The sequence below is a fragment of the Meriones unguiculatus genome, chromosome 2 (assembly GCF_030254825.1).
Source record: "Meriones unguiculatus strain TT.TT164.6M chromosome 2, Bangor_MerUng_6.1, whole genome shotgun sequence".
NCBI lineage: Eukaryota > Metazoa > Chordata > Mammalia > Rodentia > Muridae > Meriones > Meriones unguiculatus.
Window position 1 is genome coordinate 35,734,491 of NC_083350.1, and position 25,339 is coordinate 35,759,829.

At 42.2% G+C, this 25,339-nt stretch overlaps 2 protein-coding genes across 6 annotated transcripts in view; both read right to left on the bottom strand.

The window, feature by feature from the left end:
- The window catches only part of Sncaip (synuclein alpha interacting protein), a 139,277-nt gene that overhangs the window by 72,689 nt on the left and 41,249 nt on the right, over nt 1–25,339 (bottom strand). The window lies entirely within an intron of this gene.
- Nucleotides 6,576–10,671, bottom strand: LOC132652312 (uncharacterized). The gene has a single exon (XM_060377270.1). The coding sequence runs from the start codon at nt 10,319–10,321 to the stop codon at nt 9,350–9,352; it is 972 nt and encodes a 323-aa protein (XP_060233253.1). The 5' UTR covers nt 10,322–10,671; the 3' UTR covers nt 6,576–9,349.

Sequence of the window (25,339 nt, forward strand, 5' to 3'; positions counted from 1 at the left end):
ATAGGATGTCTAGCCACACAGGGTGCATATTGGAGATCCATGAACCAAGGCCAAGTCTGTCCCACAGGTAGGAGTTGCTTATTTTATTTCTAAAAATAACTTTTTTTGGTCTATAAATAAATAAATAAATAAATCCCAGCCACAAATGAGTTTTCAACTTGTAGACCTTGGGTAATTTCACGTGAAAAATGTTTAATTAATTAATTTATTTATTTATTCACTTTACATCCCAATCATTGCCCCCTACCTCTTTTCCTTCTTGTCCCACCTTTCCTCCCCCTTCCTCCATTTACCTTCCTCTACTCCTCAGAAAAGGAGAGATACCCCCACACACCAACCCACCCCAGCCTATTAGGTCTCATCAGGACTAATTGCATCCTCTTTTCCTGTGGTCTGGCAATGCAGCCCTGTCAGGGGAAAGTGATTGAAAAGCAGGCAACAGAGTCCATACCAGAGACAGCCCTCACCCCCCTTACTAGAGAACCTGCATGAAGACCTAGCTGCCTATCAGTTACATCTGTGTAGGGGGCCTAGTCCATGCATGGTCCGTGGTTGGTGCTTCAGCCTCCACAAGGCTCCTAGGGTCTGGATAGTTGTCTCTGTTGGTCTTCTTAGGGAGCTTTTGTCACCTTCAGGTCCTTCTATGCCCCCACTCTTCCATAAGACTCTGTGTTCACCCAGTGTGTGGCTGTGAGTCTCAGCATCTCTTTCTATCCGCTGCTTGGTGGACCTTGGGTGATTTCACATGAAATTTTTAATTTGGGGCTTTTCTTTAAAAATATTTAAAATCTTGTCTTGGGTACATGGGTCCACATTCCCAATAATGACCGTGGAATGGTGGTGGTAAGTACCACCATGGTATTTACTAAGTTGTACACCCCAGCTCAGCAGATCCCTCCCGGGATGCCCTGCTCAGGCCTGGCCTGCAATGTTTCTAAGTTTGGACCTCAGAAGACATATTGCAGAATGGAATGGGATTTTAAACACTAAGCACCACCACCACCACCCTACACTCTTTTGGTTGGTGTCCCCCGCCGAGACTGTTGACTTCATTTGTATTCTAAGACAACAATTCTAGTATAGCAACATTCTAAGAATTTCTTGTATTAAGATCACTTGAAATGATCACACCACAAGAGCAACACACTTTTTAATTTAACAAATAAACGACTAGCAAGGCACAATTTTTTTTTCAGCTCCAGTATTAGAGAAGGAAAAACCTTCGCAAACATAATAAAATGTTACGAGGTACAGATTATGTTTCCTCTCCTTTACAACTGGAGGGTGGCGGGGTCTCACTTTCTTACACACTCGTGTGGGTTTACATGGTGTGGGTAAAAGGGAAGGCAGGAAGCTGTGCCAAGTGGAAGCCCAGAAAGAGACCCCAAAGCCTTCTTTCTCTCTGGCCCAGAGCATCAGCTTAGCAGCAAGAGGGCTTCTCCTCAGTCCAACACGATCAGGCTTCTCCCTAAGTGAAAAATACATTTCAGGTCTCCAGAAAGAAGCGCTGAGCTTCAAACCTTTACATGAGATATCAGATACTGTGAATTGCATCCAGGTCACAGTAGTTCTCAAACTGTGGGTTGTGACGCCTTGGCAAACCTCTATCTCCAAAACTTCTTACATTACGATTCGTAACAGTAGCAAGATTAAAGTTATGGAGTATCGATGAAAATAATTTTATGGTTGGGGTCACCACAACATGAGGAACTGTATTAAAGGCTCGCTGCATTAGAAAGGCACAGAACCACCACTGCTTTAAGACTTTATACCTTAAAGTATTCATAGGCCTCATCGTCCCCAGTGCTGAAAGCTATTTTCAGTTGAGTAGCTTTCCTGCGGGCTTTCGATCGTATTGAAGCCCTTCTGTCTGCAGCCCACATCTCTGAAGATCTGGCCTCTTTAGTGGGGTATCGCCAACTGACTGAAATACTCTCAGTTAAGACTCCATTGAGCTTTTAACAAACTGTAGCATTATTCATGCAGCCATGTCTGTGGCACATTTGAAAAACAACTTTTCTGGAGTTTCAGAAGGAAGATGAAAGTTGGACAGAGAGTGAAAAGAACAGAAATTAGTTTGAAGGGTTTAGTTTTTCCAACTGGGTACAAAAATTGCTACAGGAGGAAGGACAATATTCAGATATGAGAGATGTAGCCAGGTATCCCCAAGGCTTGCATGCTTTCCAGAAGCTGCTGGTCCTTTTATTTGGTCCTTTTATTTGGCTGAGTCCAAAGAGCTGAAATACACTTTACTCAAACTCCAAACTGGCACTTGGCTTGTGATGTACAAAATGAAAGGAAAAGCCAACAGTGTGTAGGTCTATCTGACTCAGCTGCTTCCCAAAGTACCATTTGCTGAGAAAAGCTCTTCGGTGCTCAGGTCTGTCAATGATCTCTTTCTCATGAGGTCATTTCTGAGAAGGCACGACTACCCCATGAGCTGGGAGAGATCTCAAAGTGGCAAAGAATCAAATGTGATAATAAAAAGTAGGTGACTCATTAGAAACAGCACTCTTTCCTTGTTCAATGATTTGGGGAGGTATTTTCATTTGTGGATGTGTGTGACTTGCAGAGGGACTCTGAAAAAGTCATGCCAAATGAGGACTTGCAAAAATCTGGTGGGTAATGGCAGCATCAGTGGAAAAAACCTGAAGTGGCCAACAGAATCTCTTTGAGGAACTGCACTCATGCTAATATACACATTTTGATGTGCTTGGCTCATAAAAGGCACATTGATTTGTGACTACACTCACACATCACATAAATTGCTCTACCAAAACTCTTTTGAAAATGTATTGCCTCACTCCATTTAGAAGGAGTTAGTATGGAGTCACTCTGAAGGCTGGAATTACTCACATTTCTTCTTTCCTGTCAAAGTCTCTATTTCTACTTTTACACATGTATATTATGAGGCCGAGTAATTAAAAATAAGCGGGGCCTGTCAACATATATGAGCAGAGAATGCTCAGTGGTGAGGTAACTACAGTTGATTTGCATGGCGACTCACTTCTTCACCCTATAATCCACTAACACTTGGAAAAAGATCCTTATACTCCTCATATCCCTGCCAAATTTATACTCAGATACATTTTCAAGTCGCGAGCCTGCATGCAGACACTGTGTTTACTTTGTTGAATATAAGAACTGAAAAAATATTACAAACAAAGACCTGAAAGGCTTGGGTGGAAATGTCCCCAGTTGGCTCTGTGGCTTGGCTGGCAAGGAAGCAACTGATTCCAAATGTTGGATTCAGTTTCTTTTTCAGTCTTTGATTCAACAGTGGCCAGAAAACATGGCAGTTGCTAAATGCCTACTCTTGAAGCAGATAAATGATAGAGGCAAGAAATTTCTGCTAGAAAGAGACAGTGCAAGGAGTGCCAAGAAACATAGATGAGGAACAGAGGGAAAGCACAAACTTGTGGTCTCCCCAGCTCTTCATTTATGGAACAGTCTGACTGAGCATACATGCTGGGTAGGACCAAATGCTCCACATCAGTGTGGAACATGCAGTACAGAGGAAGCAAGCAAGAAAACAAGCCATTTCAGTCTAATTTGGTACTTGCTGAATATACATGGACCAGAGCCTAGACCTTGGGGATGGGAAAGTCTGTCTGGTGCAAATAAGAGTCAGGCAAGGATGAGGGGATCCTTGGGGAGTTGTGACAGCACGGGCACAAAGGCTTGCAAAAGAGAACTCAGAAGGACACTTTGCAAATCTCACACTGACCACCGTAGTTTTTCTTTTAAAGAGGGATTGGAAGGGGGTGGATGAGACCTGGGTGATAGACAGGCATGGCCATGGGAGTATTCCAAGTGCAGCGTGTTCTTAGAATATCAAGTTTTCTGGCATGTTTGGAAAACTACAGTTGAGTATTTTGATAGCAAACAAAAGACATCCATGTGACAGAGTAAAGGCACTGCATGGAAAGGATACTATATACTACTCTCAGAACAATATGGAAAAAACTGTGCACTGGAGTCTAGGACTGGGTTAGATTTTGTATGTTTGCACTTGTGCGTGTCTACGGAGGCTAGCAGAACACACCGGTTATCCTGTCCCATCACTCTCCTCAGCTTCATTCTCATGAGCGGGATCTCCCACTGAGCTGGTAGCTAGGCTGGCAGCCAGCCAGTCCAAGGGATCCTCTTGTCTCCACTGGGTTTACAGGCCCGCTTCACCACACTCACCATTTAGTGTAGGCACTTGTGATCCAAGCGAAGGCTCTCACACTTGTGCAATAAGGCTTTTTACCTTCTAAGTCATCTCCCGAGCCTGTAGGGTTGGGCGAGTTTACATATAGTTTCTACTCACTTTGTCTCATAAAGAACCTAAAAACAGCTTCATAATTTCCACTATGGATATAAAGAAACCAAGGTTCTGAAAGGTTACCTAATGCCTTATGGACACACAGCCAAAAATATGGGTTTTAAGCCAAGCACCACCCATCCCCTCAAATTCTTGCTAAAACTGTAATCGTGAAGCAACCCGCATCTGTTTCATACACTTTCTGTTTCCAAATCACCATCAATATGTTTAATGTTTATTTTTTATAGTCCTGTGAGAAAGGGAAATATCGTGAATTATAATCTGCATTTATGCACTTCCGATTTTATAGATGGGAAAACACAGGACTGTCATGGCCCCCAGGCCCCATCATGAAGGATGGGCAGCTGACAAAGATCTCATTCTGCCAGAAGGTTCAGGTTCTGACCTTACACATGGGTTTGTTTTGAGCTGTCTCAATCAGAATCCCAGAACATAGTTCCATCCTGAACTGCATTGCTCTGAGTTTTCAGGAACCATAACACCAAGTGAGTCACTCATCTTTCTTATGGAGCTTAAGTAGAAAGCTAGACATGGCCATCACAATCACGTAGAAGTACAGAATTCTCTGTTGAGCACACCGCACACCATATGTGAGACACCGTATTCCAGCATCAAGTAGTTGGTTTAATAGTTCAGCTTCATCTTTAAGAACACTTTAGATTTATGACAGTCATTCTTTTGACAATGGGTAAAATTAGAAAGTTCATGGCTCACAGCAATGCGCCTTTTATTAATGACGTTGGGAATCTTACGTTACTTAACCTACAGAACAAAACTCAGAGTTAGACCTGACTCAGAGTTAGCCCTTTGAGTGCTTTAAAGCTTCACACTGGAGTCATTGGTGCATTTGTTAATAAGGTGACCTGGGAATAATTGTTTCCAATTACCAATGAATTGCTATTTTATCACATGACTAAGAGCTGTTGGTTTTACAATGTATGACTATTCTATAGTATGTCTTCTTGAAAAGGCAATTAAGGCAGTACTATAGTAGCAGAATTCTTGCCAGAGATCAGGATTTCTCTGATAAATTTCTATAAATATTGCTCTCTCTCAGCTTTAACTCCCGATTTAACACTTTAAAATTCTTGCTAATGATCTGGGGATTAATTTGTGATTTCTGAAACCAAACACTAAGAGTCAGCTAACTTACACTAAAGCGCTAGTGATAGAAAAGGCTAGTCCTAACTTTAATATATATATATATTATATACATATATATACAGTCATACGTATATATATGTATATGTATACATATTCTTTCAAATCTGTATTGTGTCTGTGTATAAGGTTTAAGATGAGTGTTCAACAAGATGGGAGCCTACTATAGAGGGTCCTCTGAAAGGCTCTACTCAACAGGAGATCGAAGCAGACGATGAGACACATAGCCAGACTTTGGGCAGAGTTCAGGGTGTCTTGTGGAAGAAAGGGGGAATAGAAGGACACAGAGGGGACAAGACCTCCACAGGGAGACCAACAAAGCTAAAAATCATGAGCCCAGGGAGTTTTGTAAGGACTGGCGTACCAAGCAAGGCCTATGCATGGAGAGGACCTAGCTGCTCTGCTCAGATGTAGCCCATAGTCAGTTCAGTCTCCATATGGGCTCCCAAGAAAGGAGAGAGAGCAGGGGCTGCCTCTGATGTGAACTTAGTTGTGCCTGCTCTTTAATCACTTCCCCCTGGCTATGTGACCTTCCCAGCCCACAGAGGAAGAGGATCCAGGCAGTCATGATGAGACTTGATAAGCTAGGAAGAGATGGCAGGGGAGGAGAACTCCCCATTTCAGTAGACTAGGGGAAAGTGATGGGGGGAAGAGAGAGGTAGAGTGGGACCAGGAGGGGACTACAATTGGGATATAAATTGAATAAATTATAAAAAATTTAAAAATAAAATACATAGAATTTTTAAAAAGATGAGTGTTCCGTTTAAAATACTTTTTGAAGTTGGAAAGAATCCATGTTCACAGCAGCCATACCAGAGAAGGTAAAAATAAAAAATAATATACAGACTCACAAAAAGAGAAAGACATGTGTTTAGTTTCTGGTGTCACTTCTTATGAAGACATAGGTTGGGATGAACCAAGACAAAATAAGGAAGGAAGGGAGTTCATGGTTGGCCAACCCTCCTATTATGCAGCAGAATTAAGGGATATCTATCTCAGACAAGAAAAACAAACTCAACTGTCTTCTCTCTTTCAAAAATGTAACGACCAGTAGGTAAGAAATATTTGACTTCCTGAACATGTCTTAGACTCAAAGAGGGAGCCTCTGAGATGCTCAGAAAGGATTTGGTGTTTGATGGCAAGCAGGATAGGCTAGAATAAGGTAGAGTGCTTTGTATGACCGAAGTGAGCCTGGCACAAAACTGGTCAGCTCTGTCTGGTGGGAGCCATAGAAGAGATCAGAATTCTGCACTGGGTCAGTGAAAGATTCTGTATGGTCAGAGGTGAACTCAGGAAACACTTGCAAAGTCCTTCTGACAGTGACAGTCCTGACCCACTTTTACCCACCAATAAATGTGCTACCTTGACAGCATCTGCTAATTCTCTCTTGTTCTCATCCGTGCTGTCTAGATTCCAGCAAGAATTTGACAGGACTATGTAACTTTTCAGAAGAGAAAAAAGGAGAACAAGAGACTTAAGATGAAAAGTAATTCAAAAGAAAGAACTATGGGTCATTCAGTAAGCATATGATTCTCCATCATAGATGAAACTTACCAACTTCACAAGGACAAAAACTGTGATCTAATGAGGCCAAATCTGGATGCAAGTGTCTGGGAAGGAAAAAAAGCGTTGCTAGCACTGGGAAGTTGAGCTGGGCCTAAGCCAGCCTTGTTTTGCACTGGTTTCTGGACAGAACTATGGAATGATCTGGAAACTGGATCTGTAGATACTATAGGAAACAATCCAAATCCAAGTTTCAAATTATTTGCACACACCTGAAGTTTCATGCTTTATTCTCAATTTTGCAAAGATGACTTAATTTCTACAGTGGATTTATTTGCTTGGCAATTATTGTTGACGATGTATGGAACACAGATGGCAAACCTGATTGCTGTTTTAGAGGGAGGCAGACATGGCAGCAACACACACGAGGAGCACTGAGTACGACATCTTGAGTCAGTTATCTTGGCTTTATTCTGATCGTTTGTGAGGATTAAAGTTTGGAGCAGGCCTAGACCTGTGGTTCTCAAGCTGCTTCATGCATGAAACTCATTCAGAAAGGTTCATTAAAATATTGCTGTATTCAACGCAGACTTTCTGATTCAACAGGTCTGAGGTGAGGCCCTAGAATCTGCATTTCTACCAAGTTCCGGGGCCATATTGTTTCTTTGGGTCCCAGAACCGCATCTAAGAACCACTACTTAAGATCAATGGCTATTCCTAGCTTTGGCTACATCTGCAGTCAATTAAAAGATGGCGACCTCTTCCCCACATCCTCCATCTCTCCAGATGTTAACTTCATTATCCAGGATCCGTGCCTGGTGCCCTCTGATTAAACTGCCTCGGTGGACTCAGCTAAGCATTTCCCATGAAGACCACCCGGAAGTCTCAGAAGCTCTTAAGTCTGACTTTTTAAAAATTCTCAGTGTCAAACAAGGGACACACAATGGTGCACAAACCTTACTGAATTGTGGCTTTGGTTTCTTTGAAATTTACTTTCTTTGCAGCACTGCCTAGCAACTAAGATATTCTAAAGTCTCTTCTGTAAATGATATTCAGATTTGCAATTTGACAGCCTTTCAGAGCAAAAATCTCAGTTTCAAGAGGCTGATTCACTAGAACTGCAGAAGAATCCCCAGATATGTTGCTACTGCAAGAAAGTGAAAACCATTATTAAGAATTACATTTAAATGTACTGCTTTGTATGTAAATTGCAAATATATTTAAAATAATTATTTATTGTATCCCAAGAGTTAAGCGATTACAGCAACCAGATACAAATAAATAAATAAAAGACCTAGCTGTATAATTTTAATTAAAATTGTAATGCTCTTTTAAAATTGAATCCAAATTCTAGGTAGCAAAATGTTATGAGGATTTTTAAAGATAATTTGTTGCCTTTTGTGAATGCACCCACTTAAAGATCAAAAGCAGAAATAATTTATCTATAAACTCAATGTCCTTTCTTTTCTGAAGAAAAAAAATGCAGTTTTATGTTTATATGATTAAGCAAGGAGAATATGTTATATGCCAAGAACAACCAAATATCTGTACATCATACACACTTGGAGAATATGATTAAGCAGATACCAATACTTTAATTCAATACTTCTTATCTCAATATATTTTACTAAAGACCTAGGGTGGGGACAATGAGAAAGATCTCCTCCCAGCTTCCATGAGATCCTATGACGAAAACTGCCAACACTGAGCACTGCACACCTAATGCACCTCCAATACATTGGGAGATTGTTCAGAGAAAGCACAGGATAAACACAGTTTCCTCGGGAACATCTTGAGGAATTCATGTAGGAAGAGTTTACCTCAGTTTCAACAACATCGTTTTTTAAAGTACAACACACTGCACAAAGTAAATACTTAACATGGTGCCCACGCCGAGCTCATGTACAGGTCATTGACTTTCTTTAGAAATTCTCCGTTACAAAACACAGTGTTATTCTAGATATGTGGTTCTCAACCTGTGGGGCATGGCCCCTTTGGGGTCACATATCAGATATCCTGCACACCGTATATTTACATTATGATTATAACAGTAGCAAAATTGCAGTTATAAAATAGCCACAAAATAATTTATGCTTGGTGAGCTCTTTTAAAGTATTGCAATATTAGGAAGGTTGAGATTCACTGTCCTGACAAATTTCATAATGGCTGTCTTTCTTCAGTTTATAGCAACTTAGTGTTCTTCTGCTTGTAAAGTCTCTCTAAGAAATCACTTTCTAGAGGAGTCAGTTTTCTAGCTGTCTTTTCAGAAATTTATTGAGGGCTTTGAAAGCTGCATCTATTTTCCCCAGCAATGGGATCTGCTTCACAGAGATTCACCTGGGTCCCTTCACTCAGTCATTAAGCATATGGAGACAGAATAATGTCTGCAGGCGGTGCTGTGGATTTTTCCTGTTGGACTCCACAGAAGGACACCAGCTTCATTTTGTAATTAACCAGCATAAGCAGGAAAGGACTAAGAGCAGAGAAGCCAGAGGAGAGGGCTGTGAGCACAGCTGGAATAAAGGCATAAGCTGCCAAGTCCTTCAAGAAATAGACTAAGATAAAGTGAGAAACCCAAAGAGGAGTGATCAGCAACATTAACAAGATACTGAACTTGGCCCCTCGAAGGACCTCGGTTTCTGAGTCATCATCACCAATCCAGATGTCACCATATGTCATTTTCTTCTTCTCCAGGAGGAGGAGAGCCATCCAGAAACAGACAAATACTAAGATGGCTAAGGGAAGAATATCAATTAAAACTAAAAATATTTTCCCATAGTAAAACTCTACCTGCTCATTTCCAAAGCCAGTTAAGCAATCCATGTAAATTCTGTTAGTAGGCAGGGAGGCTGTATCATTTCCAGGATTTGGGTGTTCTGGTTTTTTAGTGTATACCAACACTGGAATATACACTGCTACACCAGCCACCCAGAGTGCAGAAATCTCCTTCAAGGAGTACTTCTGTTGGTTCAGGTTTGCTGCCCTACTCAAGGGGTAGACAATTTGGTAAAGCTTCCGGTGGTAGAACAGAGCAAAATGTAACATGAACCAGATGGCCAGGGAAGTTGTCAGGGCTGCAGTGAAGTGCAGAGCTTTGCAGCCGACCGAATCCAGCAAGACCCCGGCCGAGTAAACGATCTTAAGGATGTTCACCACCAGGTTCTTCATAAGGTGGACAAACACGAGGCTGATAATGAGAAGGAAGGATGTCTGCAGGCCCCCGGTGATGCACTTGCTCGTGGAATAAAATAAACATACATTTCCTACGAAGCTCACAAGAATGAGGATGGAGCAGGCTATGATCTCCAGCACGTCTGCAGAGGGCTTCATGGTAGATGCTGAACTACGAAGGCAAATACCTTCTCTGCAACTCCAGGCATTAGGCTTTCAGAACTGCTTAAGAGGTCGTTACTGACAGCAGCTGTGAGGGGTTTCTATGCCCACTAGGTTGACAAAATCCTGCCCTGGTACGCCGTCCCAGTTCCAGCACAGTCTGTAATAGAATTCTGCTTGCTTCAGGAACCAGCTGCTGAAAACAGACCTGCTTCCCAAGAGAACTGTGTTTTACCCTCTCCAGGGACTTTTAACAATGACAAAAAAGGGTGCGGCAATCACCATGCAATTAAGAATTCTCAGAAATGTATTTATAGTGTTGCCATACCTAAATATGTCATTCCTACAGAGGTAGGATCAATGTCCAACAACCATAAAGGGGAAAATAAATGGACGAGATTGGAGGGAAGGCAGTCAGAGGTTGAGTTCATCACACTTCATGCACGAAAACGTCTGAAGAACAAAGAGGGCAGATTTCAAAATAACGTAGTGACAAATTAAGAATGGAAGTAACAACATGAGAGAGATTATACAAGGACATGCAGTGTTTTTACTTCCCTACCATTTGTGCACTTTTGCAAAGGAGGAACACATCAACTATTTTGATGACCACGTGGGATACAAGAAAAGATGGGAGAAAGTGTTGGTGAAAAAAGTAGGGAAGGAAAATGGAAAGGTATCAGGAAGAAGCAACTGAGGGAGAAGTGAGACCAGCCAACACGGAATTTATGCCCACCAAGTCTCCCAAATTGCTAACAACTGAGCAGTAATCAGTGAAACCCTCCCTTCTGGAGCTCAGGGGTGCAATGACTTCTCTCCTAGAGGTGATGGAAGAGCACAGAGCAAGGGCAAGAACACAGCACATAAATCTCTACCTACCATTACTGCACATTTTGGATGAATTCTTGTTTCTCAACTATGTCATAATGATCCATTCTGGGGATGAACTACAGCCATGCAACATTTGGCAGAGGGCATATGTTCTAAGAAATGCTGTTAGCTGTTTTTTGTCTTTGTCAGTGCATGAGGGAGTAATTGCACAAACTGAGACAAGAGTGGTGGGATCTCTCCTTGAGCAAAACTGTCATGCTGGGGTGTACAGCTGTACTTTACCTGTACGGAAACTGTTTGTGGGTTCTGTCATCAATCATCCTACCCTGTACTGTCAAAACATGTACCACTGCTTGATCAATGCTACGCTGGCGATGGCTGGTACAGGCTTGAGTGCTTGCAATCATTTCTTCCTAACTCCAATTGAGATTGTTAAGAGCTTACAGTTAGCTAGGATGAATAAAAGTATATGATGAATATAATATAACAAATAATAGAATGAATACAATGCCATGATATCAAATTAAAAAATATTACAAATCACGGCTTTTTCAAGGAAAAGCTCTCTCTAGGATAACTTTGAGCAAACAAGAAATTGTAGAGTAGGAAACTAGCAGATACCTTATCTTCATAATAATAAAGCTAGTATTTTCCTCCCAGTCTTTTCCTCAAGAATATGAGATACTCCTAATGTGCACATTATAAGAAGTTTATGAAACTATAAGCAGGTAGGATATCTGAGCCCCGCAATCCATTGGCATGAGAAGAAGGCTGGGAATTGGCACTTTCCTATTTATTCCATCTTTCCTTAATTGATTAAAAGAGAAAGAGAGAACTTAGTGTTGACAGTCAATTTTCTTTCCTTAGCGTAGTCATTTTCGGGTACAAGCATTTACTCCTCTCTCTAAGGATTATAACAGTATTAGCATCAACAACCATGAAAGCATAATGCTTATACATTATTATGAACTATAAATTACTTACCACCCACTGACACAAGTAATATGGTCTTGTTTTGAAAGCCTAATATGACTTAATCTTTAATATCATTCTTATTTCAGTACTGAGGAAATAGAAAGCCAGTGAACAAACTGTTCAGAGCTAGCAATTGAAAGGATGAGAACCTAGTATTATGGTTTGAATATGAAGTTCCCTCACATCGGCTTGTGTGTTGAAAGCTTTGTTCCCAGAGGTTGGTACCTTCTTAAAGAGGTAACTGGGAGAGACCGGGAAGTCAACTGAGTTGGTAGAGTGCTTGCTGCACAAGCATGAGGATCACAGGAAAAGTGTGGCCCGGTGGTGCAGGCTCACATTCTAAGCACCGGATCCTTAGAGCTCACCGTCCAGTCAGCTTTGTTGTGATCAGCCAGCTCCTGCCCCTAGTGAGAGACTCTATCCAAAGAAACAAGGCGATTGCTTATCAAGAATGACTCTTGAGTTTAGCCTCCGGCTCCTGCATCTATACACACACATTTGTGTGTGCAACCACACCTTTACGGGTTGATGTGCATGCACACGGGCATACACACACCCACATCCACAGACGTCATCAGGGATGATCCACTGGCGAACTCACAGCTGAATGGGCGTGTTGGGGTTAGGGTCTTTGACCATGGTCTGAAAACTCTAAATCTGTGAGGTGAAAATGTCCTCCTCTTAAGCTGTGTTCTGAAAAGCCGAGTAATGCAGTCAGGTATGATTGGTTCTCACTGCTTCTCCACACACCCTGGCAAAACTACAGATCTTCTGCTGGCTGTTCTCTGCCTATCCTCATTGATTTACGATTGTTCCACCCAACAGATAGAGCCTATAAATTCACTTCTCTGAGGGAGGGTCTGATTTATACCAGACATGCAGATTTTTGAATGGCCATTAGTCTTTTTCTTTCTCCTTCAATATTAGTAGGCCTGAATGCTCACACTTCTGAACCTCGTTAAGAACTCTGTGCATTTTTTTATACAAGTTTTTATACAAGTATACCTTACTTGAAATTAAAAATAAAAAGGGTATATCCGACAACCATGAGCCCCCACAGTGGCAATGTTTAAGCTTAGGCATAACGACCAATCCAACATGGCCCAGTGGAAGGTCACATATCTAAGAATATTTGGGGTAGCAAAAATTAGCATAAATGGGAAAATGGGACACAGAGTCTGACAGGAAAGGAGGAGGATGGATCTAGGAACAGCTGGGGGAGGAAGGGTGAATATAAATCAAGATATGAATGGAATTATCAAAGAACATATATATATTTTTAAGAGTGCCCTTGAGGATTTTGAGATAGCTGAGAGAATGAACATCAGTCTTGCCAAGCAGCTTACGGGTCCCCCCACCCCACCCCCCGACCACATACTAACCTTTTTGGAAGGCAGGGGAAATTTGTTTTCACAAGCATGCTTTCTTCCTTTCCCTGCCCATAGAGAATGATCCCAAGTTACAGTGTGAATGTTTTTACCATTCAGAGATTTCCATCAAATATCCCAGTTTAAGCCTCCTAGGGTCTACCTTCCGTAAAGCTCCAGGGCAGGCACAGACTGTAGCTGAAGTCTTCAAGCAGAGTAGCAAGGATGACCTGTATTTCAATTTCTAACAGAATCCCCATTTCCATCTGTGGCTAATCCCTTGTCTTCTTGACTTGTAAACCCTCATAAGAATGACCCTAATGTTCTCACAAAGCATTTCAAGGTTCTCCAAGCTCTTTCAAACTCTGCAACTACTTCTGTAAGAACAAAATATTTGGAGGGGGTAGGCAAGACAGTTCAGTGGGTAATGGCACTTGCTACTAAGTCTGATGACCTGAGTTTCATCCCAAGACCCACACAGTGGAAGAAGCTCAGTCCCAGAAAGCTGTCCTTTGATTTCCACCTGCTTGCCATACAAGATCTCCATTCGAAGTTTCAAAGAACCTTGGGGCTCCTCTGAAAACTGCCAGTGGTTTGGGTGATATGTGATGGAAAGAGGTAAAATGAAACACACGTATGTATATAAATGTAATTTGTTCAATTAAAATATTTGGAGAAGAAGGAGATCCACGTGGGAGGTATTACTTTTAACCTCTACTCAGAGACAAGGAAACGAAGCATAGAAGAGCTATGCGAACTTACTCTAACTGCCAGAGGAGATGCCATAAACTCCAGGCCACTTGCTTTGGCTGATTTTGGTAGGGGAAAAACGAAGAGGGTTGACACAAAGTTGACTTATTGGAGGGCAAAGTGCTAAGAAAGCTGTGTGCCACCCGACGATCTTGCCAAAGACCACAGCAAAGGGTTTCTTTAGCAGAAAGCCATTCCTCGGAGGGATGTGCATATCCTGGAGCAGATGGGGTCCAGGAAGCAACGCTTCATCCTCTACCATGGAAGGTAACTGTGCTTACTATAAGGGAGGAATGAAAAAAAAAAAGATTTCTTTGAAAACCAAATACTGGTTCTGCCAATCCGACTTCACTGAGGTCATTTGAGTACCGAGAAGTTCAAAGGTTCTCCATGGTTTCCATTTATTTTGGCATTAGATTTAACAGAAAAGGAACTGAAGGGGAATTTATATGGCCCAGGCTACGTTCCAAATCTCAAACTGCTAAAAGTTATTTAGATTTCACTTCAACTCACAATCACGTGGAAAGCGGTTCAGATGTAAATGCTTTCCGTGTGGCTTTAGGCAATCTAGGTTTCCTCAAATGCACATGTGAAGTTCTAAAGATTTTTGTCTGGAAGTCTCAAAAAATCCCCGGGGCTCCTGACTAGAGGCTGCTGTCGGTTTAGGTGATACTGGGGTAGGAGGAGGTAAAAACGCAACATGCAGCCTTCACTTGGGCATCATGGCCTACAGTAGTGCTGAGATAAATTTCGCAGGCTGAGGAAAGGGCATTTACCCCTCTAAGTTGAGTGTGTGACGTAAATAAATACCATCTAAGGTGACACAGCTGAAAGTGATTTTGAAATCTGAATCTGTGTGAAGCCTCGGATTTATTTTATTTTATTTTATTTGTGGCTTTATTTTGATGAAAGCGGGGACAGAGCACGAGGAGTGGGGAAGATGCTCCTCAGCAGAGCTGGGCTGCTTTTTCAGGATCGTTCACTAAAAAAAGATGCTGCGCAAAACTGATTCAGAATCTCTTGCCTTTGTCAGCAGTGGCTGCCTAAAGTTATTATTATATTATTATTTTTAATTCTCTGGAAGACTGTGCATGTGTGACTTGCCAGGGTAGGGACTAAACCCCCTAACCCCAAATTAGAAATGAATGGAGAACAACTTCAGTCTGGATGGGGCCAGAGCAATTAAATGGTGATTGCCTTTTAGATACACTAATGCTGCTAATTATATGACCGCGCTAAGTGCTGGGAAATGTGGATAAGAGCTCCAGGCCACTCTTGCTGGGAGAAGGCAGCTAAGATTTATTAAGCCTGGCAAGGATACGGGTCCTTCACATCCACCATCTCTCCAAATCCTTACAATAACCCTGCGAGGTGTTAGATTCAATAAGGCCAAGCGACCTGATCAGTTCCGCTTGGTTCAGGACTGAGTCAGGAATCCTGTCAGGCTCATGCGGTTGCAAAGAGCAGTGATTGGTTGGCAAGGCCTTGAGCAGAAGCAGGAATTGATGACTTCTGGATGTACCGGATTCAATAATGGGAGATTCAAACATGGTAGCAGGGAAAGATGAGAGAATTTGAGAAGCGGACCATGAGGAAAACATCTCTAAGTGTGAGGCCCCAGGACTGATCTTATGAGCTCATCTTCTTCATTGGACACTTTGTACTACGGTTGGAGGTTAGGAGGTTTGGGAGTGAGGGTGGAGGCTTCAGGCCTCTGTGACTGCAAAGCCCGGCAAACTAGGAAGTAAAGTGGGCAGAGTAGTTTTATATACCTGAAACTTTCTAAGCCAGTGTCTCGGGCTGTTGAAATCTTGCCCTCCGTGGTAGCTCAGTAACCAATTGGTTTCCCAAAGTGAGGGGAACAGGGACTATTTCTAACAGGAACTCAATGACTGGCTCTTTGGTCTCCCCACCCCCGAAGGGAGGAGCAGTCCTGTTAGGCCACAGAGGAGGGCTTTGCAGCCAGTCCTGAAGATACCTGATAAAACAGGATCAGATGAATGGAAAGAAGGTCCCCCCTATCAGTGGACTTGGAAAGGGGCACGGTGGAGATGAGGAAGGGAGGGAGGGACTGGGAGGGAATGAGGGATCGGGACACGGCTGGGATACAGAGTTAATAAAATGTAACTGATAAAAAAAAAAATAAAAAAAAAAAAAAAGAAATCTTGCCCTCCGAATCCAAACCTGGAAGACCAGCGATAAACAGCATGGGCTAAAAGATTTGCTCAGTCCTGTCTGCTTTGTCCTTAGATTTCTAATGGGAGTTTCTCAGAGACTTTACAACTGAAACAGACACAAGTGTGTGCACATGTTTTTATATCCAGCTCATATTCAGGTGTGAATGTGTTCTCATGTTGCATGTTTACACACCCACAGAGAAAGGGAGGAGATGATCCTGCAAGTCAAATAAAACTCCAAACCTGCTCTTTTTTTTTTTTTTTTCCACGGTGTTACCTCTTAAAGATCATGGTCAGAGGAACAGGAGGACTTTCTGCTTATGATGGGGAGTTTCTTCTTGGGTTGTTTGCTAAAGACTAGAAATTCAAATATTGTCTTTGAACATAACTCTCAGCCCCTGGACAAGCAATTGTAAAAAAACCCTCCCTAGCTTTTCTAAAATAGACACCAGTCCTAAGTGATTCTGGTGACTATGATGATTAACACTGAATGTCAATTTGACAGGATCTAAAAATCACACAGGAGACAAAGCTCTGAGCATGTCTGTGAGGGATTTTCTAGATTGAGTTCATGGAGGTAAGCGCGCTCGTCTTAATGGGAGCCGCGCCATCCCATGGTCTGGGATGACAGACTGAATAAAGAAGAGGAATTATGCTGAGCATGAATTATGTATTTCTCTCTGTTTTTTGACTTTGGATGCAATGTGACAAGTTGCTCCCTGTCCTGCCCCCCCATTCATGTCACCTTCGTTCTTTGCCATGACAAACTGTATCCCATAGAACTATAAGGCTTGAACTATGAACACTTCAAAATAGTAAACAAACCAAATGAAACAAACCAAATGAAACAACCCAAAGTTAGAGGAAGGCAACAGGAATTATTTGTTGGGGGGAATAAGAGGGAGAAAAAGAGGGAGAAAATGAGGGAGAGAGGGTCAGAGGATAATTCTCAGTAGCCATTCTCTCCTGTCACCTTGTGAGATGCAAGGAATGAACTCAGATTGTCAGTTCTGTGCATAAGGGCTGCCAGCCACCAAGCTATTTCACTATTATATTATAAAATATTATGTATTTTTCTCTCTTCTTAATACTTAAATCTTATTAGATCCTCAAATTAAACATGTGCGTTTGATTCAAGTTCAGCACCCATTTCCCCTTCAGGATGTAACTCTCCCAAGTCAAGTTTAGAACAAATAGCCAAGCTCAGACAGATCCCTTGTCAGTTGTACTCACCCATACCAGGCCTTAGGAAAAGAATCTCTGCCATCTCCAACACAAGCCCCCACCCACGAAGAAATGGCAGCTGGTGGGAGTGGCAAGACAATGGAGACTACCTGAATGACAAGCCAGTGATAGAAATAAGCGCAGCTGTGCTACTTCACATCTCGGCGTAATGTTTTAAACAGAGATGGCTTTCCTTCTTGGCTTCATCTTTGGTCCAGGGCTCAAACCTTTTCCAGTCCTTTCAGAGACAGCATGAGGTATGTTCGGAATGGACTAATCATGGACACCTTACAGAACTCTCCCTCCCGTGGAGAAGCAAGCCTGGAGTACATGCTGCTTGGCTATTTAACCCGTTTGTTTGTTATCATTATATCATTATGAAGGGGCACTGCCAAGGCCACTGGGTGTGGTGCCTGTGCAGTTCCAGCTCATTGGACTCTCCGGTTCATTCCATCAGACCCCAACTGAGTTCTTGGCTCATTCCATCCTTGTTATCTATCGAAATGTAGATAGTTTCCAGCTCCAGATTCCCTGAGTTAATCTGATTCTGAACTTGGTAACTATTATACATTCCTTTGAGTTCCTGACTTTAAGCATTCCATTTCAACTGATAAATAATCCTTAAATATCCCCTTCTAATCCACTGCAGTACTAGTCAAGTCAGTCCTGTCATTCCTCCAAAAAGCCCTGAGTTCAACAGAGTGGACCCATGGCCCTTCTTTCCACTTAGTTCTTGTCATCAAAAAACACTTACGACTTCTAAATCTCCAGTGTGCCCTGCATGCTGAGCCACACCGACCTTTGTAGCTGTAGTTTCTTTGTAGCTCAGTAGGCAACAGCACCCATATTTATCTCCTAGTCTCCTCGGATTTCTACTCCATCACCCATCCTTCCCCAGCATTTAAATAACAGACTCACTAGGCTCCTAGAAAACAGGAACGTAGAAAGTACTGTGAGAGTACTCTGAGGGTATTGTAAAGATTAAAAGAGATAATACAGGGAAGTCTTTACAGTACTGTCTGGAACAAGGGCCTGCTGTTGTTAATTCTCTGGATTATCTCAATTAGATACGCAAAATGACTCAATCCCTCAGATCAGTGATGACTAAGAAATCATGCTTTCAGTGGGAATTTAGAATAAACACATACAACCCTCTCTTTTTTTGTCCTTAAATAAGTCCAGTCCTCAAGAGTAGAACATTAACAAGATCATGTTAATGGCCATTATTACTGGCTGCTGTTTCCAGATTAATTTTTTTCTTTAATCACATTTATCTAGCCAGTTTTCTACATGGTTAAGTTTGATTTTGCTAACACAGCATAAATGATCTCTCCCCCTACCTGTCTCTGTTGTCACTAGAAACCAATGAGGTAGACTTAGAGGATCAAATGATGCTGAAGAAGGAGCTACTCTGGAAAGCCCAAGGTTGAGGAAGAGCAAGCATGCTGAAAAAGAATCACACTGGGGACATTTAGGACATGATATGGTTCTGCAAGAGGAGAGGTGACAATTACCGTACACAGGGAAACTTAGTTATCCAACTTCCCACAGCCTCAAGGTCACAACTAGACATGAAAGGTATCATGGCATGAAAACATTCACAAACTGGCTCTTTATTCACCCCCTATCCCTGTTTATAACAACACAGTGGTTCTCAACTTATGAGCTGCGATCCCTCTGAGGGTCAAATGACCTGTTCACAGGCAACACCTAAGACCATTGGAAAACACAGATATTTCTATTACAACTCATAATTATAGCAAAGTTACAGTTATGAAGTAGCAGTGAAAATAATATTTGGTTGGGATCACCACAAGATGAGTAACTGCATCAGGAAGTCTGAGAACCATTACAATAGCATCTCTCTGTATTCATTTTTAAATTTAGCATTCTCGTGTGATTTTAATATCTACCTTGGTTAGACAAGCAAATAGTGTATCCAGGTCAGCTGTGATGAGAAAATGAGGAAATGGGGCCTTTTCGGCCAGAGTAAATAAAAATCTTTGGAATATCACAGTTGCAGGAGAATTCAAACCATTCTTTAGTACAAAAATAAATAAGTAAATAAGTAAATAAATAAATAAATGCTAGTAGGTTGGAAGTGAAAATGCAAAGCTTGCTGAAGATTCAGGATGCATGGAGTCAGAGAATGTGATTCTTTGTAACTGAAACACACAGCAGACTGTTTGAAAAACATCTAAAGATTCCCAGCAGTATGTAAATAAACAGGGGGATAAAGCTTCATGGGCAAATGATCTACCAAACAACAAAGGCTGGTCAAAATGATGAAGCCCAGAAACCCAAATGTCTTTTAGGGCCAGTTGACACTGCCATTCGTCTATGGTAATGCCAAACTAAATGAAGGATGTTATATAATGTGGATGCATAGAGAACTGTCATCAAGTTTATTCCAAAGATTAGATAGAATTTTTATTAAATACAGACCATGAAGACTTATTTTTGTAATTGCAAGGTGGTCTTTCAAGACAATTCCAGTTATGTGCTTGGCTTTTTTTTTTTTTTTTTTGCTTATTTATATATTTATTTTTACTATTACTTCTAAAAGCACAGCGCTATGTCCTACTGGCTTTGTTTCTTATGTGGACTTTTGCATTACTCTTTTGATGGTTCGTAGACAATGGGAGCCTGTGATACAGATAATCATACTTTTTCTTGAGTGTATTTATAGACATTACAAAATAAAACTCAAGTGTTAAGTGAATATAGTGCCACCTCTCCCCACCCAGGGGGGAAAAAAAACACATTCTCTTCATTTCCAGCTACTGCTTTCAGCTAGCGAATGTCCGGAAGCTAAAGAGATGTTAGAGCACTACCGCGTGGAAAGGCATTTACGTGCCTGGCTTCTGAGCCACGCAATTCTCCATTTTTGGTACAGTTACTCCCGTCTTAAATGTAGAAAAATGAGGCATAGGTCAATGTCCATTAATTCTCAGAACAATAACTGGTGGAGAATGATTACAATCCACATGAGGAAAGAGCCTAGTGGGATATTACGTGTAGTCCTGGATGCTGGAGTTGCTGAGAAGCAGCCATTTTCAGCTCAGTTGCTAACACAGCTCTGCCCACTTGCTGTTCTGGACCTGGGCCATGCAGCCTGTCAGGCAGGAAAGGCCTAGCTCCACCCAGCTGCAGGTCCTCTGCTCATCCAAAGCACATGCAGGCATTTTTACCGATCTGCTTGTCTGGGGGATGGTTTCAGCACAACTGTCACCCAACATTTCGGTCTCAATGAGCCAAATTCGATTCTCACATCAAAATGTGAATAAGACAGGTGGGGAACGGTTTCAGGTACTCCGAGGAACAATGTTTTCCACTGCGTGATAAAGTCCTGTACCGAGCACAGATATCAGCCCTGGCTGCAGAAGGGTTTTTAAAAATCCAACAGATTCTTGGGCCTCCTGCTTGTTCAGAACAAATGAAATCCTCCTGCCACCATGCCCTCCTCTCCAGAAGCTGAAGGTGTTACTATTTGTGGCTAGCAATGCACGCTCCTGAGTAAAATCTTCCCTTCAGGGCCTGCAGCTCCTTAGGCTGATTATCACTGGGTGATGTGTGTGTGTAGATGTGTGTTTAGGGGTGTGCGCATGCATGTGTGCACGTATGTGGAGGCCTCAGGTGTCTTTCTCAATTGCTCTGCACCATATTTTGTTGTGACAGGGCCTCTCACTGAAGTCAGTGTGCCTTCAGTCTAATCTGGTCAGCCAGTGAGCTTCAGGGTACCATCTGTCTCCAGCCCCCCCCCCCCGCCCCACCCCGGGGCTTTGATTACGGATCATGCAACCACACCCACCTTTTTGTGAAGACGCTGAGGCCTGAGCACAGGTCCTAACGCTAGCCCAGCCAGCACTTTACTGAATGAACTATCACCCAGCCCCATTAGTGAGCTTTTATAGGCCAATTACACTTTACCTTTTCTAATTAAGAAGAGAATTGATACAAGCTACTGATAACTGTTATATTTCTATCATAAATTCTGATTAAGTGAAAGCGTTTGCCAATTCATTAAGGCTTCTGGGGAAAGGCATAACAGACCTTCAAATTACGATTATTTCATTCCAGGTCTAAAGAAAAAAAAAACATGTTTCTCATGGAAATATAATATTGGATAAGAAACCTACTCAGTAATTTAAATACCTTAAAATTATTTTGATAGTTCAGATTTAATAAATTTCTATCGCCTAGACTTCACAGCATGATTGAATGCATAATTTGGGCTTAAATGATTTCTTTTCCTTAAAACCAAATTGCAAATTATTATCCTTGAAACTATTATTTGAAAATTACTTTCACATCTACCTTCATTAATTTTTTTTTTACCAAAACAATTTTGTATGAAAAATTGTTCTTTTAAAATCTCATATGAAGTTGTATTTGTTTCAAATAAATTTTCAAACACTAAATTATAAGAAACTATTAGAAAGCCCAAAATCAAACCTACTTTTTGAAATCTACTTGATTTGTTTCCAGAAAGACAGAATTTCTTGGCTTTAGATTACTTATTTCTTCTAACATATATCCCAAAGTTTCTTTGAGTTCAGAAGTTCAAGGGTGTTAGTTCTGAGGCACGCCAGAGAGCAGGTGCTGCTTTCAACCAATAAGCAGCGGCAGATCCCAGCCGCCCACCGTGATGCAGTGTGCCACAAGTTCACAGACCCTTAAAGGCACTTTAAAAAAGTATGGTCTCCAAGTTGCGATGAGCTGGAGAGTGGGTTGGCAGATCTGGGAGAAATTAGGGGATGTGATCAAAACACATTGTGAAAAAAAAATTAACGAAAACATTTTTAAAGTATGATTTTTTTTTTTCCTCAAGGCAAATACAGAAAAACGGCACTAATAACTCACAGGAAAAAGCATTCTGTATTCCTTAGCAGATGCCAGCAAAAAATACTTACATTACCGAGATAAAGGATGAAAAAGGATATATCAGGCTAAACAGAGACTTGGAGAAAAATGTAGCTCTCTCCTGGATTCCAAGGAGGCTAGAGAGATGACCTCAGAAGACGTTTTCCTTGGAGTGATTAAACATTCTCCAAGTTTCCCCTTCCATACTGAGAAGCAAACGTTAATTTCTCTAACCCTGAAACTACAGCCTGCTTACTGAGCTGGAACGACAGAAGGCAGAGACTGAAGGCAGGATGTGGGTAAGAGCTCCTGAAAAACCAAGAAGCTCCTATTCTGTCACACACTGTTTCACACTGCACAGCCTCAGCTGCGCAGGTTGGATGTGGCCACTGGGCTCTCAGCAGTGAGGGAGCCAAATGGGCATCTTGTCCTCAGCAGCTCATTTCTGCGAAGCTTCACGGAGCTTCCGGCTTGAGGGAGCTACCCTGTTCTGTGCCGTGTAGCAGGAGCTGGCCACGTGCAAACTAGTGAGCATGAAACTCGGGCTGGAGCAGCCGAGGAACTGAATTCATACCTCGTTCCATTTTCATGCATTACCTCTAAGATTGACCTGCCAATCCTGAGCAGCAAAGTCGCCAAAGATTAATCAAACAATAGATAACTACAGAAAACATTTTCAGGCATGTGAAAAAGGGGGTGTGTATGGGAGGGCAACGAGAGACATCTGGTCCTTTTGAATAGGGTCGGGCAAAAAAGTCAGTCTTAAGAGACAACGAATGAACGATAAAGACCAATCCACATAAACATATAGAAATTTCTAGGCAGAGGGCACTGTAGGGACGAGAGCCCAGGGTGGGAGTGAGCTCAGCAGAGCGAGAAGGACTTGACCCAAGACAGTGGGAGGGTCTGGGGGGAACAGCAGAGACAGACTGATAGATGAGTCTGCAGGGGCCCCTGTTGTACAAAGGGTTTGGCGTTTACTCTGAAGCGCAAGAAACAAAGTGAATGATTTCCAGTGAAAGAGATGGTTCATATCTAATAAGATGAGGCACGGAGGGAGGCAGAAGACCAGCCTGCAGGAGAGGGAGGATAGAAAAATAGACGGTTAGAAGGAACTACCGCTGGTCCAGGCCTGATGCTCCAGTGACTTATGCGGAGCAGGAACAAGGGTCGTAACAAGGGTCCGATAGGCTCTGGTGGCTGATGACACATTGCCTGTTTACACTTGTTTGTGAGACAGAAAGGTGCATAGCTGAGGGTGACCCCAAGGTCAGCGGAAGAGCTTATCTCCTCACCCCCCACCATCAGGTGATTAGGGAGACACTGACATTGGAGTGTGGGGGAGGGAGTACCCCAAATCCTGAAAGCATTCAAACAGAAAAGCCTTTAGAAAATGTGTGTGTGAGTGCGTGTGTGTGTGTGTGTGTGTGTGTGTGTGTGTGTGTGCATGTGTGTGTGTTAGAGAGAATGTGTTTGTGTGTGTTTTCGGGCTTATGGTTCCCATCAGCACCACGGCAGGCAGGCAAGCAGGCAGGCAGCCAGGCATGGTGACTGGAACTGGAAGCTAAGGACTGAGTGCTCACACCTCGAAACCACACTGGAGGCAGTGAGACTCAAAACCCAGACAGCCTGCTCTGAGTCCAGGAAGGCCACACCTCCTCAGTATGCCCCAAAGCCACCAACTAGGAACACCAAGTACTCAAATGTCTGCACTATGGAGGACATGCCATTCAAACCACCCCCTGAAGGACAGCCAGCATCACTCTATCGCTGCCAAGGAACACTTCAGGATAGTGTCAAGTACCATCTACACGAATCTACACATACATCAAGCAGCTTCAACCTTCAAAATGCTGTTCTTCACCCTAACCAAATGCATGCAGCAACAGGAGAGCCTGGGCGCCACCCACTTACTTTTTCATTGGAAGCGTCGTTTCCTTGTTTTTGAAACCCTGGATTCAACAAGGTACTTCCTGACATGTTCACTGGCAGAAAAGCCCCCCCCCCCCAGGGCTTCACACGTGCGATGGTGTCACTATACGTACACATTTAACTTGAGACACCCGTGTAGAGGAAGGAAGGAAGGCTAGTGACAAAGTGCAGGGCACTCTATTTATCAACCCCCTCAGAGTCTGGTAATGAACCTGGGAGACACACAGCAAGACAGCTGTTTATCTCTCTGTTTGATTCCTATTTATTTCATAGTATGGGGTTGTTCCCATGCTGCGGGCTTTCCTAGCATTTGAAGAAATGTCTTTCAAACTGCAATACAGTCCTATCTCATTGGATACTGAAGACGGTGATTTTCCAATTCTACAGAAAAAGCTGGCAGCTTTGAGTTTATGTTAAGGTGGATTTTATGGGCAATTTAGTAGGTTTTCAGGGGTCATTTTGACTAGACATAATCTTTGCCTTGTGTACTGAGTTTATGATGTAATAGCATCATAAGCTGCTGTCTCACTGTGTACCAATACCGAGTTTCGTCAGCATCACTCAGAAGATCAAAAACAAAGGATCGCATATATTTCAGTCTAGAAGACTTTACAAATAAAGCTATCTTATAAGTTTTTTCTTGTGGGGGGAAGAAAGAGGCATCTTACATACAAAAGATATTTACACCAAAAATACAAAACAACACACACACACATACTTTTCTTTTTCTTTCTTTCTTTCTTTTTTTTCTTTCTTTCTTTTTTTTTTTTGAGGGGCCTTAACTTAACATTTTCTTTCAGTCCTTGAAGCAATGTTTTAAATGTAAGTTTGGGTTTTAAATTTTTTGTTTACATAACCTGTGAGCAAGAAAGGGAAGTTTTCTCATGGAATTTGTT